General features: G+C 44.8%; 1 protein-coding gene across 1 annotated transcript in view; it reads right to left on the minus strand.

Annotated features, from left to right (window-relative positions):
• Window positions 1-4834: 4834 nt before the first annotated feature.
• The window catches only part of UBE2L6 (ubiquitin conjugating enzyme E2 L6), a 74429-nt gene continuing 64002 nt past the window's right edge, over window positions 4835-15261 (minus strand). Inside the window, exon 4 of the mRNA XM_069233059.1 lies at window positions 4835-7099. Coding sequence (XP_069089160.1) covers window positions 6945-7099 — 155 coding nt within the window. The 3' untranslated portion in view covers window positions 4835-6944. The remainder of the gene's footprint in view (window positions 7100-15261) is intronic.

Genomic DNA, 15261 nt, shown 5'->3' on the forward strand with positions numbered 1-15261 from the left:
TCAGATGTCTCGGCTCCAAAGCCGATTGGCGAGTTTTCGACTCAGAGGAATGGGGTCTTTTACCGGAGTCTGAAGTGGTGCTTTTAATGGATTTGCGCGACTCAGAGGTGGGTGTCTTTTTTCGGGCTGAACCATAGCCTCCCGGTAGTGGTGTACCCAAGGCCTTTGAATGTTTTTTCTGCAGGGGTGTAGGGGCAGACGTACTCACATGCTGGCCAGCTGTGATGGGTCCGTCATCTTACAATTCCTGTTTGGAGTCTGTCTTGGATGAAGACAGCCGTCTGCGCCTGCTCTTCCTCCATGACGGCAAGATGTTCGCTGCTTTTCAACGCCATTTCAAGTCTTCGGGCTCTGCGATCTCTCAGGGTCTTCTTTGTTCGGAATGATGGACAGGCCTCACAATCTTCCTCCCGATGGTCTGGAGAAAGGCACAAATTACAAACCAGGTGTTGGTCTGTATATGGGTACTTTGCGTGACACTGATGACAGAATCGGAATGGAGTACGATCCATTAGGCTTTCCACATGGTAGGCCCGAGTTGGGTACACGCGCCCCGAATGGTGAAATGAAGGTTCCGACGGTACTACCGGTTCGATGCTAGATGGGAAAGGCGATCGAAACAATACCGCTGAATAAGAAGGTTTTCTGAGGTTTGCCGGAGCGAGAGGAAACACGTCCGAACCAGACAGTGGAAAGAAAACAATCTAACAAAGGAGTCGATGCCCATGCGCATGCGCACTGAAACCAAGAGGAGGAGTCACTCGATCCCGTGACACCAAAAATACTTCTTCGAAGAAAAACAACTTGGAACACTCCGAGGCCAACACTAGATGTCGGAAGATATGCATAGCATGTGTATCGAATATATATATCAGATGTAGGTAAGGCTCTCCCACATATACAACAAGCAATACAGATCGTCTGACTCCTTTCAGGATGCCAGGTGAATAGATAAAACACAAAATATGGTTTGGAGCTCTACATGGTCAATCAGAGAAATTAAGGAGGGGAAATAAGATATCTAGGGATACAAGTGGTGCATAGCCTAAATGAAACCGGTGAGATAAACCTTCAAAATACTACTATGGAGGCAGAAAGATTGATGAATAAATGACAAAGATGCCAATTTACATTTGTGTTTCATAATGTCCCTTACATTCCTATTTGGTAATATCCCCTTGAGGTTCATAAAAAATCTACAGCTAAGTTATGCGAATATATGTCATTTTATACAAACTTTTCTGGGCACAAGAATCTCCTGGAAGAAAATAAGGAGAAGATTTGTTATAGTTATACCAGATTTTCAGCTGTATTTTTTTGGCTTTTCAATTACAAAATGTAAGATGCTGTCTGTCTGTCCCGAATCAGTCAATTACTGGCTTTCTTTTCAAGGTATGGTAAAGGATATATGTGATGGGAGCTTTCTGTGCATCAGCCAAGATCTGGTGCGAAGTTAGGCCCAGCCTAGGTATCCCATAAGTATAATCCCTAGGCCAGAGAGACGTGTGACAAGACCAAAATGTAGGCGACATTGGGTTTAGTCCCAACAAAACTCCAGATAGCCATGCATTGGTGTCAGCCTTGGGGTCTAATAGGGAACGAGTGGGAAAAAGCTCTGGTAAACTGGGCTCTAGCGGAGGAGATATTTCTGAAAACAGGAAGAAAGGACGAGAAAGCACCAGAGGATTTAGTTATCTGGTCAGACATGATTAACAAGTTAAAGAAATAGGAGCACCACAAAACAAAGTGTGTTGGAAGAAATAGCCGTAAGATACAAGGAGATAAAAGTATTATGAAACATAAATATATGAGAGAAAGAGCCCTTTAAGTGTAATTGAGGAACACAGCAGGACGTTTAGCCAGAAACATTACGTTCCACATGTAAAACTGTAAACATTACTCTGCAAGGCTAATGAGGCAGAACTCAAATTATGGATTTCATTTTGACGTTATCCATAAACTAAAAATACATCTAAAAAAATCATCTGATGTTATTTTTTTTTTAAAAGGTAAATTTACACATTTAGATTTGCTCATGCATAAACTTACTGACACCTGGGAGTAACTTCACTCTTTCTTCTATTCACTGTTTCCAAGTGTAAAGTTCCTGCTAGGGGTAGACTGGCATGTCTCCACCACTGTGCAGTTACTACTAGTAAGTTTACTTCACACCCCTGGCAGAGACCTCAGCTGAGTACGGACTATGCTATGTGAGCTGCTGAGTGCTGTTAAAGTGTAAGAACGATGGTGAAAGTGAAGTGTAAATGTTATAAAGAAACAGAGCACATCATGTTTATGTCATTAGGATAATAGATAAGTCTTGACTCAAGATGGTATCTATGGACAGTGTGGTAGTGCACCGTTCAACACTGAACAGAGACTGACGAACCACAAATACACAACCAAACTAGCAGCTCAAGTGAACAAGCATTTTCAATGCAACAGGTCTCGCATTTGTTCGAGTTAGAGCTATTAGCGTTGTAAAGCAAAAAAAAAAAAAACGCAGCGCGATCGTGCTATGTAAAATGCAGCGCAATCGTGCAAACATCGAGCCTCGTATGTTTTTGGTACTTTACCGGTGCTGTGTAGGTGGACTAAACACCAGAAAACACTTGACGTATGCATGCCTTTCACAAATGAAAACAAGCGGATTTTAAAAGGCAAGCCCACGAACCAATGAAAGTGACTGATGTGGCATGGGCGTGGTTTGAAGCCCAGAGAGAGATTCCAGAATGGACAGAGCACTTTGTGGTCGCCCATAAAAACAAGTTATCTAGTTGATCCCACATCAGTATCTACTGACTTCTATTCCCGTACCCTATCGTAGGTAGCTGGATGTGGGCATAAAATCAGGGATGTCTATATGTACGCCCCATCAAGTCGCAATGTTGTACAACACATACTAACCTACAACAGTCTTCAAAAAAAAAACCTTCAACATTCAAGAGATCTGAATCACAACCGAAGGGTCCCTGGTTGTGTGGTTGGAAGTCTGTAGGGTGTGGAGAGATAAAGACACTGACCATACCCAGCACCACCTGCAACAAAGATGTGATACTTCCCACAAGGGGGGTTCTACTCTAAATGGAACACATCATGATTACATACGAGCACTGAGTGTCAGGGTTGTGTCTGTTGTGTTGCAGTAGGTAATGGGCATGTCTGAGTGGCCATCTGCCAGATGTAGCTCCAGTGTGAACTGTTGTTACTTACCAATGAACCACACATCACAAAACTCCCTGGCGACCAAGCAATGTGCAAGAGATGACTGATGGAAGATGTAGCAGTTGAGTGTGGTTCTAGGTATATGGCACCATACTCATCACTGAGGTAGCCCCGGGCATTGCAGACAGCCCGCATGTTGATGGAGTGCCGTGGGCATCTGTTGCACGGAAGGTGTGGTGAGTTGGCTGAAGTGCCACATCGGGGTAGTCAATGGCACCTAGCACAAGTATACTTCTCCAATAGGTGTGGCATGGTGATGATCTGCTCCACTTTTCTTTTGACGCATCTAAGTACCTGGTGCAAGCATCAAGACTGCCTTACCCGACATGCGCAATGATGACTCTCTGGAAAGATGCCGTTGCCATGAAATGGAGTGCAGACAGAACTTTGAAACAGACAGGAAAAGCCTGGCAGGAAGTGTAAGTGAATCAAGATCCTATTCCCAGTCTCCAACCATGGCAAGGATCACTCAGGGGAAAAGTGCTATCTGGCAATGAGTGCTATCTGGCAATGACTGCTTCCCGGGACATGCCAAAGTTGTTAATCCATTATCTGTAAATAGTCTCTCCTCTTTCTCAAATAATTGTTTCTCAAAATCAAGGGCAAAGCAGCCAACTCATTCATTGACATAATGAAGGGAGAAAAATGTTTGGGTGTGTGAAATTGTTTATGTGGTCTGTCTGTATGTGACAGCTAGAAAGTTGTAATTTGTTTCCTCTACAGATGGGTGGGTGAAGTCCAGATCCATCATTCCTTACTCTGCCAGTTTTGGTGCAAACGTTGTAAGCCTTGTAATAAACTGTAAAAATACATATTTTTTGGATCCTAAATTAAAGATAATTCAAATTATTCTCCTATATATTTCCATTGTGATAAGGTGTTTCCATTATTTTCTATGTGCCCGTGCTGCAGTACCTGTGAGTGTTGCTTGGCGTACTCCTGGGTTTGACTGGAGTACGCCAGGGCACTCACAGGTACTGTGCTGCAGTACCCATGAGTGTTGCTTGACGTACTCCTGGCCTTAACTGGAGAAGCCTTACTACTGTTTTGTGAACGTTCTGACTGTAGTAACTTCAGAAACACAGTTTGAAAACAGCAATTGTCCAAATATGTTGTGGGTGTGCTATATTTGAATGTCCTTTCCTGAGCCCCTCTAACTCTCCTCAAACCCCTTCCATTGAGGAACAGTGTTCCCAATTTTCCAGCATCTCTCGCTTGTCCCTCATAAATTTACAACCAAAATTGTGAGTATGAGTGCGGCTACCACCACACACAAAAGACAGGAGAGGCAGAGGTCTCTGGCTGTAGGCTTGTGAATACGAGTACGCGAGCAGTACTACTGAAGAACAACAAAGTGACGTTTGTCAAGAGGCCTCACGGTGCTTTACATTTTAGCACGACTTAGCATTGCATGCACAGTGTATGAAAAACGCAACCCACCAAACAATATGTGCTCAGTCCGTGAAGTAAAATCTTGGCAGAAGGTTCAAGAATGAACCTGGGAATATTTTGAAAAGAGTGGAAGAAAGTCAGTGCCAGGAGCAATAATGGGGGTGTACCCCTTTATCATTGCATATCTCATGCACACCAGACAGAGACTAGGCTGGAATGTTGCCAGTTCCATTTTATTGACAAATTCTGAGAAACAAACTGAAATTTACAAAATAATCTTGTTTTTTATGTAGCCCCCAGTCATTTCTAAATCTATTTCTATCATGATCCCAAGCTGGGGTAGTAGAGAGGGGGTGGGCAGGAAAGGGAGGGTGGAGGGGAGAGAGATGGACACAGGCTAACAGGAATCAATCATAGGTCAGCCCTTCTTTAAACTGAGCTGCAATCCTAACCTAAAGGCGACTGCTTCACAGACCAGGGCACCAACTCCGCACCAGATGTTCCCCCACCAGAAGTCACAGAGAGCTACTGAGATAAAACCAGGAGAGCATGAAAACTGGGGCTAACTAGGCAGACAGCAGCTATGGAAACAAATTTAAAAAACACAACAGTAAAAAAACAATGACAGCCTTGTACCCCTATCGACTAATGTCAAACTGTGTGGCTGATATTCATAATGAAATCCACTTGAACTTTTAACACATGCTCCTTGTATATAAAACAAAAGTCTAAATCATATTTCTAAATTTGGAATGCTGAAGATTGCCTCAACCAAAATATAAATTTACAACTCAACTGGAAAGCAATCAAAAATTAAAACGGAGCCTCAAATTTGAAATCCAGATTTCTAACATTGATGTGCATGTGGGATGGCAAGTGCTTAAATTCGGACTTTCAAATGCCCTATGCAATAATAGTCTTGATCTGGAAATAGGATATGCTTGTTCCAAAGGCTGTCATTTTACAACATTGGGATATGGGGATTGAGAAGGGAGTCCATTTCTGAGCATCAGGAGACAGCCTAGGAACGCTTTGTCTAAAGTGTATTCCCTGCCAAGCAGAGGGTGAAACTGCACAAGCCGTTGGCTTGCAGCATAAACACGTAGATGACAGCTGGGAGGCCACCAGAAATGTTGAACCAGTGGCAACATCTCCCATACTCCATAGAAAGGCCGGCCCCACTGCCCACGGACACTACTAGAACAAGATGCCATGATAGAAGGCTGGAAGAGGTCGGGCAGGGTCAGTACAGAGCAGGAGATACGTTGATGCAAAGGCCAATGGCTGCATGGAAAGACATTTCTCAATCGCACCCAAAGGAAGTGTTCATATGTCCCCTAAACTACAGGAAAGGTCTTCTCAAATGTGAGGGACACATCTTGGAAATGAATGAACATGAAATGCACATCATCTGTAAAAAGGAGTCTCACTGTTGTCTTCATCCAGAAAGAGGTGAAGAGGATTGCCCCAGCCCACAGTTCTGCCTGTACCCGCTCTACCCTGAAGAGGTGACTGCCCAAGCACTGTCCTTCAGAAGAAGCAAACAGAGGAAAGGAAAGGGCAGAGAGAATGAATAAGGGAAAAGAGGAGCTGAAAGGACAGAGAAGTGGGATGTGAGTGGAACATGTGAGGGAAAGGCTGAAGAGGGGCAGCAAGCGTGGGAAAGGCAATGTAGGAAATGGAGAACAAAGAGCGGAGTGAAAACACAGAAGTAGGGAAGGAAACCAAAAAGAAAGAACACATGAAAGAGGAAGGAGGGTGTTGTTCAAGGAAAGAAGGCAACGGAAATGTGGAGAATGTGGTAATACAGGAAGTGAAAAGGGCAAGTGATGTAAGAGGATGCAAAGGTGGAACAGAGTGGAAAAGGAAAGAGAAGAAATGTGCACACCAATGAGAGATGCAGACATGAGGAATGCCAAGAAGATGAAAGGAAACAAACAAAAACAGAAGGCACTGAGAGACAGTATTAGAGAAACGGGGAGTGAGAGATTGAGAGCATTTAACGATAGATCAAGCGATCAAAGAAGAAGGGAACACTGAGGTGCAGAGGAACAGACTGACAAATAGCATGCAAAGAGCAGAGCAATGATCAGGAACACAGTAAAGACGGAGACAAATGCTTAAGTGTTGAGATCCATTCATGCTGGAAGGATCCCGCAAGAACAACTCTTCATCCTCATGACTGCACAAATCCTGGATCTGAAGGAAGAGAGATGCTCAGTCGAAGAGTCTAAGTGGAGAACAGGGAACCCCAGGCTAAGGGTGAAGGTGCAGTGGAGAAGGATCAGAGAAAGACCCAAATCAGGATAGGTGGACCAAGGCCACGGTCAGTCCACAGGCCTAGTCTCACTGAATTTTCGAGTGTGCTCTTCAGCATTCCTCAGGAACTTCTTGAGGTCCTTGGAGTATTCCTCCGCCAGGTCAGCCCGCAAGGGGTGCTCAGGCTCCGGTTCCCGAACCAACGAGATGAGAGACTGGATCACTGAAGAGGAACAGAAAACTGGGGTTAGATGAAGGAGGATTGGGGAAAAAGCAAACATTGGTAGAAAAAAGGATGACATGCTAGAAGGAGGAGGCTCATCATGTGATCGAGTTGAGTCATCTGCTAGCTTCGAAGATATCCAATGGGTTACGTATGCAAGATACATGGACCCTGAGGGGGTGCACACAAGACATTTAGGAGTGCTAAAGAGAGCAGCACTGACCAGGGAGGTGTCCAAGACCGATGGATATTTACATGATAATACTCCTGCCCGCCAAGATAACTTAGAGAACAAACCAATCTGGCGTCCTGCAGTCACATTTGATGAAGCTGCAACGAGTATTTCACAAAAATACATGCAAATCATTTTAACAAGCACAAGGTTAATGAAACCAGAACTGCACAGAAGGAGTGGATGCTTTCTGCACTGATCATGTAAACATTTAAAAAACCTTGAATGGTGAAATTAGAAAATGTAGCATAGAAACGTTAGGAAAACCTACGGAGAAGTCATGAACAAACAATTAATATTGAAGAGTTCGCTATAGTATTGTTTGTTTAAGAGGTTATTTTAGAAAATGTGCAATTTCACAAAGTTTTTGGCAACAGGTTGCCTGCAGACAGAACAGGGAATGACTTACTCGGGCATAACATAACTCGTCACTAGCTCAACATACCTCTCCTTGTTGGAACAAGTCCCACATCAAATGACAACTGACATCATGTGTAAGGAAATGCCTCCTTGGCATGGTTACCCCCTGACTTTTTGCCTTTGCTGATGCTAAGTTATGTTTGAACGTGTTCTGGGACCCTGCTAACCAGGCCCCAGCACCAGTGTTCTTTCCCTAACCTGTACTTTTGTTTTCACAATTGGCACACCCTGGCATCCAGGTAAGTCCCTTGTAACTGGTACCCCTGGTACCAAGGGCCCTGATGCCAGGGAAGGTCTCTAAGGGATGCAGCATGTCTTATGCCACCCTGGGGACCCCTCACTCAGCACAGACCCACTGCTTGCCAGCTTGTGTGTGCTGGTGGGGACAAAACGACTAAGTCGACATGGCACTCCCCTCAGGGTGCCATGCCAACCTCACACTGCCTATGCAGTATAGGTAAGTCACCCCTCTAGCAGGCCTTACAGCCCTAAGGCAGGGTGCACTATACCATAGGTGAGGGCACCAGTGCATGAGCACTGTGCCCCTACAGTATCTAAGCAAAACCTTAGACATTGTAAGTGCAGGGTAGCCATAAGAGTATATGGTCTGGGAGTCTGTCAAACACGAACTCCACAGCACGATAATGGCTACACTGAAAACTGGGAAGTTTGGTATCAAACTTCTCAGCACAATAAATGCACACTGATGCCAGTGTACATTTTATTGTAACATACACCCCAGAGGGCACCTTAGAGGTGCCCCCTGAAACCTTAACCAACTACCTGTGTAGGCTGACTGGTGCTAGCAGCCTGCCACACTCAAGACATGTTGCTGGCCACATGGGGAGAGTGCCTTTGTCACTCTGTGGCTAGTAACAAAGCCTGTACTGGGTGGAGGTGCTTCACACCTCCCCCTGCAGGAACTGTAACACCTGGCGGTGAGCCTCAAAGGCTCACCCCCTTTGTTACAGCACCACAGGGCACTCCAGCTAGTGGAGTTGCCCGCCCCCTCCGGCCACGGCCCCACTTTTGGCGGCAAGGCCGGAGGAGATAATGAGAATAACAATGAGGAGTCACTGGCCAGTCAGGACAGCCCCTAAGGTGTCCTGAGCTGAGGTGACTGACTTTTAGAAATCTTCCATCTTGCAGATGGAGGATTCCCCCAATAGGAATAGGAATGTGACCCCCTCCCCTTGGGAGGAGGCACAAAGAGGGTGTACCCACCCTCAGGGCTAGTAGCCATTGGCTACTAACCCCCCAGACCTAAACAGGCCCTTAAATGTAGTATTTAAGGGCTCCCCAGAACCTAGGAACTCCGATTCCTGCAACCTAAGAAGAAGAGGACTGCTAAGCTGAAAAACCCTGCAGAGAAGACGGACATACCAACTGCTTTGGCCCCAGCTCTACCAGCCTGTCTCCCCCCTTCTGAAGACACTGCTCCAGCGACGCTTTCCCAAGGGACCAGCGACCTCTGAATCCTCAGAGGACTGCCCTGCTCTAAAAGGACCAAGAACTCCGGAGGACAGCGGCTCTGTTCACCCAAGACTGCAACTTTGTTTCAAAAGGAGCAACTTTAAAACAACTGCGTTTCCCGCCGGAAGCGTGAGACTTGCTACTCTGCACCCGACGCCCCCGGCTCGACTTGTGGAGAACAAACACTTCAGGGAGGACTCCCCGGCGACTGCGAGACCGTGAGTAGCCAGAGTTGCCCCCCCTGAGCCCTCACAGCGACGCCTGCAGAGGGAATCCCGAGGCTCCCCCTGACCGCGACTGCCTGGTCCTCAGATCCAGACGCCTGGAAAAGACTCTGCACCCGCAGCCCCCAGGACCTGAAGGATCCGAACTCCAGTGCAGGAGTGACCCCCAGGAGGCCCTCTCCCTTGCCCAGGTTATGGCTACCCCGAGGAGCCCCCCCTTTGCCTGCCTGCATCGCTGAAGAGACCCCTTGGTCTCCCATTGATTTCAACTACAAACCCGACGGGTATTTGCACACTGCACCAGGCCGCCCCCGTGCTGCTGAGGGTGTACTTTCTGTGCTAACTTGTGTCTCCCCCGGTGCCCTACAAAATCCCCCTGGTCTGCCCTCCGAAGACACGGGTACTTACCTGCTGGCAGACTGGAACCGGGGCACCCCCTTCTCCATTGAAGCCTATGCGTTTTGGGCACCACTTTGAACTCTGCACCTGAACGGCCCTGAGCTGCTGGTGTGGTAACTTTGGGGTTGCTCTGAACCCCCAACGGTGGGCTACCTTGGACCCAAACTTGAACCCCGTAGGTTGTTTACTTACCTGCAAAAACTAACTAACTCTTACTCCCCCTAGGAACTGTGAAAATTGCACTGTGTATAGTTTTAAAATAGCTATATGTGATTTATGTGAAAAATATATATGCTATTTTGATTATTCAAGGTTCCTAAAGTACCTACCTGCAATACCTTTCATTTGAAGTATTACATGTAAAATTTGAACCTGTGGTTCTTAAAATAAACTAAGAAAATATATTTTTCTATACAAAAACCTATTGGCCTGGAATTGTCTCTGAGTGTGTGTTCCTCATTTATTGCTTGTGTGTGTACAACAAATGCTTAACACTACTCCTTTGATAAGCCTACTGCTCGACCACACTACCACAAAATAGAGCATTAGTATTGTCTCTTTTTGCCACTATCTTACTTCTAAGGGGAACCCTTGGACTCTGTGCATACTATTCCTTACTTTGAAATAGTGCATACAGAGCCAACTTCCAACATCATGCCTCCTTTTTGTGAATTCAGGCTTACTTTGAAAGTTTTTCCCTTGTGGTTTCAATATCTTCAAATCCGAATGGAGGAACTCAGTTATAGTTTTGTAGTTTTCCCAGCACACACTCCACCTGACCACAGATCCACCCAACGGTATCACCCCATCCATAGCAGAGGCTACTCAACTCTCTCAACAGGAAGTGGTGAGACCAAAAAGTGATGGATGTGGAGTGCCATGGAGGGACGCAGGAGTTCCTACCATTAGCCCTTTCACAGTGGTCTCCTGGACACCTCAGTGGGCAATAAGGAGACAGGCGGCTGGTGGAAGTGGTCTGGTTGGATTGCTACGAAGGGACAGAAGCTTCTTTTTTTTTTTTTTTTTTTCATCTCCGGGCACGGGGCAGAGTCTACTGGCCCTCTTGGTCGTCTACACAGAGACCGTCAGGTAACACGACGAGGTTAGTAAAACTTTTGAAACCAAAAGGTAAGCAAGAGGCACTTAAAAAATAACTATGAACGACTCCCGGTCCTTGACAAAAAGCCTGACACTCGTTAAAGCATCTCATTCTTGTCCTTCCAAGAAGCCACTGTGTACTAGTTAAGTGGGACAGGGAAAAGCATGAAGGGGCCGCCTATCCATTCAGATCAAATGTGCACACAAGCGCAGCCGGCGAAGAAGAAATACTGGCTAATTAAACACTGCTTCTTACCTACTCTAGAACAACCTAGATGGAACCTGTTTCCCTCAGACTAGGCTGCTGCTGACAGGGCAAGAGATGGTTTCTTCTCTTGAAGCTCTATTTGGTATTAAACACGTCATTAGCTGCCTCCAAGATTAATCAGTTTCCTTCCATGCATCTCTTAGGCCTGGGTCGATGCATACTGGTAATATTGTAGTTTTTAACAAAGCACTGCAGTTAAAATGTGCTCGTCCAGGCACATAAAACACTTGCAAAATCTGAGCTTTTAACTCGATTTATAGTTATCACAGAGGTGTGGACTATGGCAGCTTCTGCCCCTGATCTGGCCTCTGCCTGCCCCCTTGGATTATATAATTTTACCACAAATTATGAAGCCAAGGGATGCTTACATCATTATTTGATCACATCAAAAAAATATATTGGACTTGAACACTTTGTCCACGTTAAATTATTACTTTTTTGGATCTCACTCTCTCCCACAGTGACGGTCTTGGGAATTCTCTGCTACCCCCCTCCTGTGTCTTGGAGATATGCTAGCGGTCTGTATTACTGCTCATTTTAAATCAATCGTCTGTGACCGTTTTCGGTGACTTTAATGTCTGGGCAGAGTTACCTAGTAATTCAGCTGCATCCTCCTTAATAAACTCTTGAACTGTAGAGTACAAGTAACAGCAACAGGTGACTGGAGCGACACACAGAGAGGGACATCACCTTCACTTAGTTACTGCCTCTTGTGATCTGAGGTACAACATTACCTCTAGCCTGTTCTGATAACTTTCTGGTCGAACTTAATATATTTCAGATAATGACAAGCCCTTTAAATGCCCATCGTCTAATCTCCAATTAGAAGCTTTGTCCAAAACCTGCCCCAAGTTGGGTACTCCCGTCCTTAACTATTGATTACACAAATTTTATCAACTGGATCAACTCTGCATTACCCCTGGTCCAACAGGTTTCAGGCTTCCCTTTGCAACGTTCTCCTCTTTCGTCCGGTGGCGCGATTCTGCTCTGAAATACGCTAACTTTGCTTGTAAAAGACTGGACACCATTATGTCCCGGAGACACAGCTACAGCTGAAGGCATTGCAATATATTATCTGACTCTCAGAATCAACGCGTCTCTCCCGGCACAGAATCAACCAGGGTCTGCATTTCATTTTCATCTTGCTCACACTTCATTAAGTAACTGTGACTTATCTTTTGACATTGTGGAGCCAACACCTTCAGTCTTGTCTGGTTCTCCACTGAACCCTTGTCCTCCATCCATCATGCACAGGAGAGCCTTATCAATTTTACAGTTTCTTTTGAACATTTGAAAGAAGAATGTTGGAAAAGGCCACTAATATGAAGCTCTCTTCCTTCTTGGATTCTAACATCTTCGATACTGCTCAATCCGGATTTCAACGTTTCATGGTAGGGGATCTGCAGTGAATTTGATGCCTGATGAACTATAGATACCATCAGACTGGGGCCCACCTTCAGCCTTGGTACTGCTAAAACCACTGGCTGCATTTGATACAGTCTCCCATGATCATTTTCTGAAAAGCATTGAAGGAATCTGGATTGGATTAAATCTTGTCACCCAGAATTCAGACAATTTACCTAGCCCCACTACTGTTTAGAATTTAAGGTCCTTTATCATGGAGTCCCCCAGGGTTCTTTAGTAAGTCTCACCCTTTCTAATACATAGGTGTGCCCTAACTCCCAACTGATCTGCGCTTTTCGTTTTAGGTTCATGACTTATGACACACAAATTTAAATTTAATGAAGACAAAATACACAATATGTCACAAAGTTTTCAGAATTACACACTGTTAGTAATTGCATGGCTGATATAACGCACTCAAATTTGCCTTGGATTAGATAGACGTTCTTCTAGTCTTGGCTGCAATTCACCTAAGCTGTTGATGACTTTTGGCAGCCGCAATTGGGTTCTGTGCCGTGGCCCATTCCAACAGTCCGAACTCTTGACTTTCACTTTGATTGACTTATCTCCGACTGCTTTCTTTTCGTCCGACGTTTGCATAAAAACGGTCCTTTTCTGTATAAACACTCCTTGGTGATACACACAATTATACTTAGCCACAAGGAATACAGATTAAAAACTCTGCCACCAGGCTTGCATTTCGGCTTCCTTCACGTCTGCTGCCTTGCAAACCCTGCACTGGTTATTTTTAAGGTACTTTACTGTATTTTAGAAAAACATCAAAAATGTGCCTCTTTTTGTTGATTTAGTTTGCTCTTTAGGTTATGCTTATTTTTTGCAGTATATTTTAATTCCATTGTTTCTATCCACATCTCCACCAGGGGATCAGGCAGCCACCGGCACCAGTTGAGAAGACAGTAGTGGAAATCAAATCCCTTGTGTTTATCTGCGACTCCACCCGGTGCTCAAACAGCAACCTTCACCAGTAGAGAAAACACAACAGTGGAAACTGCACAACTATGTCTTCCCATCTGCTCCAGAACTTCTTGTAGAGGTCTCATCTTTAGCAGGAAGAAGTTAAAATTAGGAAGGGTGAGATTTGTTTGCATTTTTCAAATCTAGAATTAGTCTTAATATTTACTTTTGGTCCCTTTTCACTACTGAAACGTAAAAAGAGTATACTGCTCTGCTCATGTGGAATGTGGGTAATTAAGCTGAATTCTGTGCCTAGAGCAGGTCCACGTCCTAAACCAGCTATTCCAGGAGTTGTGACCTCAGAGGAGGAATGATCACAGAAGATCCACAGCACAAAAAGCTTCAGTAGGATACCGTGCATCTAGTGGTCTTTTGTGATTTATCGCCACGCCAGGTTGGTGATAAGCCAAGGGAGAGCTCTGTCGCACCTGGACTTTGCTGCTGGTGACAAAAGTGCAAAAACAAAAAAAAAATCTAAGTATTATTTAAAAGGGTACAGAGGCACTACTGCAACTAAAAAGGATAATGAAGGGATGTCCCCCTCCAATTCTGTAAAATAATTTAAAAAAAGGAGCAGATGTGAGGAGGTGGGTCAAAACTACAGGGCGGACTGCACAAGCCAATCACTGAAGGATCACTGCTCATTCCCAAAAGGAATGAAACAATTCTGGGGAAGAGCAGAAAAAAAAAAGAGTATTTACAATACAATAGGTCTTACATCTGCTTGAGTTAGAGCTATGGACGTTGTAAATGCATAACTGGACTTTTTTTTTCCACATAAATTGGCCCTCTCTGCCACATAATTACAGAGGCCCTGCATATAACTGAAACACTTCCATTTACCTCCTTTCTCTAGCTGCAGCAAAAAATAAAATATTATATTTTCTGATATTATTTATTATCCAGGGAATTTGGAAAGGCAGGCCAATGAATGAATTAAAGTGATGGGCATGGAATAGTAGTGGTGAAAGACCACAGAAGTAGACTGCAACATGTCGAGAGACAGCGCTTGGGCCCTGCTTAGGCTCGACCTAAATATTAAACAAAAGTATGCGATGGTGTCCATGGGTAGGAAACCGCCTATACTTGAGGAAGCAGCAAGTGGTTCCATTGTCTGCAGATGGTATCTTGTTTTACTGATCTCACTAGCACATTCCAACTTATGCGTAAACAAACAGGCAAATGTAGAACAGCCTCTGGACTGAAAGCCCAACCAAAAGTTGTCTGTGGTGGCGACAGATGCATACCACTTACGGTTTCTTTCACTTCCTCTCTACATCTGGGTATCTGAGTAAGCATCATAATGCAGCGAAATATAGTCTTCATGTGCATACCTTGCTGGCAAGACTAGGCCAAGGTGACATGGTTTTGAATCCGGTCTCCATTGTCCTCAATGTGTAATGTGGCTTTGGCCAAAGAGATTATATTTTAAGAGGTGTTTTACCTATTTCAGGTATGCCAAATCTTTTTGAGAGGTCATCTTTTCACTCTTTTATGGTGGACATATTCCCTGAGCAAGACTAGAACACTGGCTGCTCTAGGACTGCTACACGAACAAGAGGGTCCTAATGCACTCAACCCTTAGGCCTACTGCAGCAGCCAGCTAATGCACGGTCCTTTGGTTAGGAAGAGGTTTTCAGGGCAGTTTTCCAAGATAATCACTTCACTA

Source organism: Pleurodeles waltl, chromosome 4_2, assembly GCF_031143425.1.
Source record: "Pleurodeles waltl isolate 20211129_DDA chromosome 4_2, aPleWal1.hap1.20221129, whole genome shotgun sequence".
Lineage (NCBI taxonomy): Eukaryota > Metazoa > Chordata > Amphibia > Caudata > Salamandridae > Pleurodeles > Pleurodeles waltl.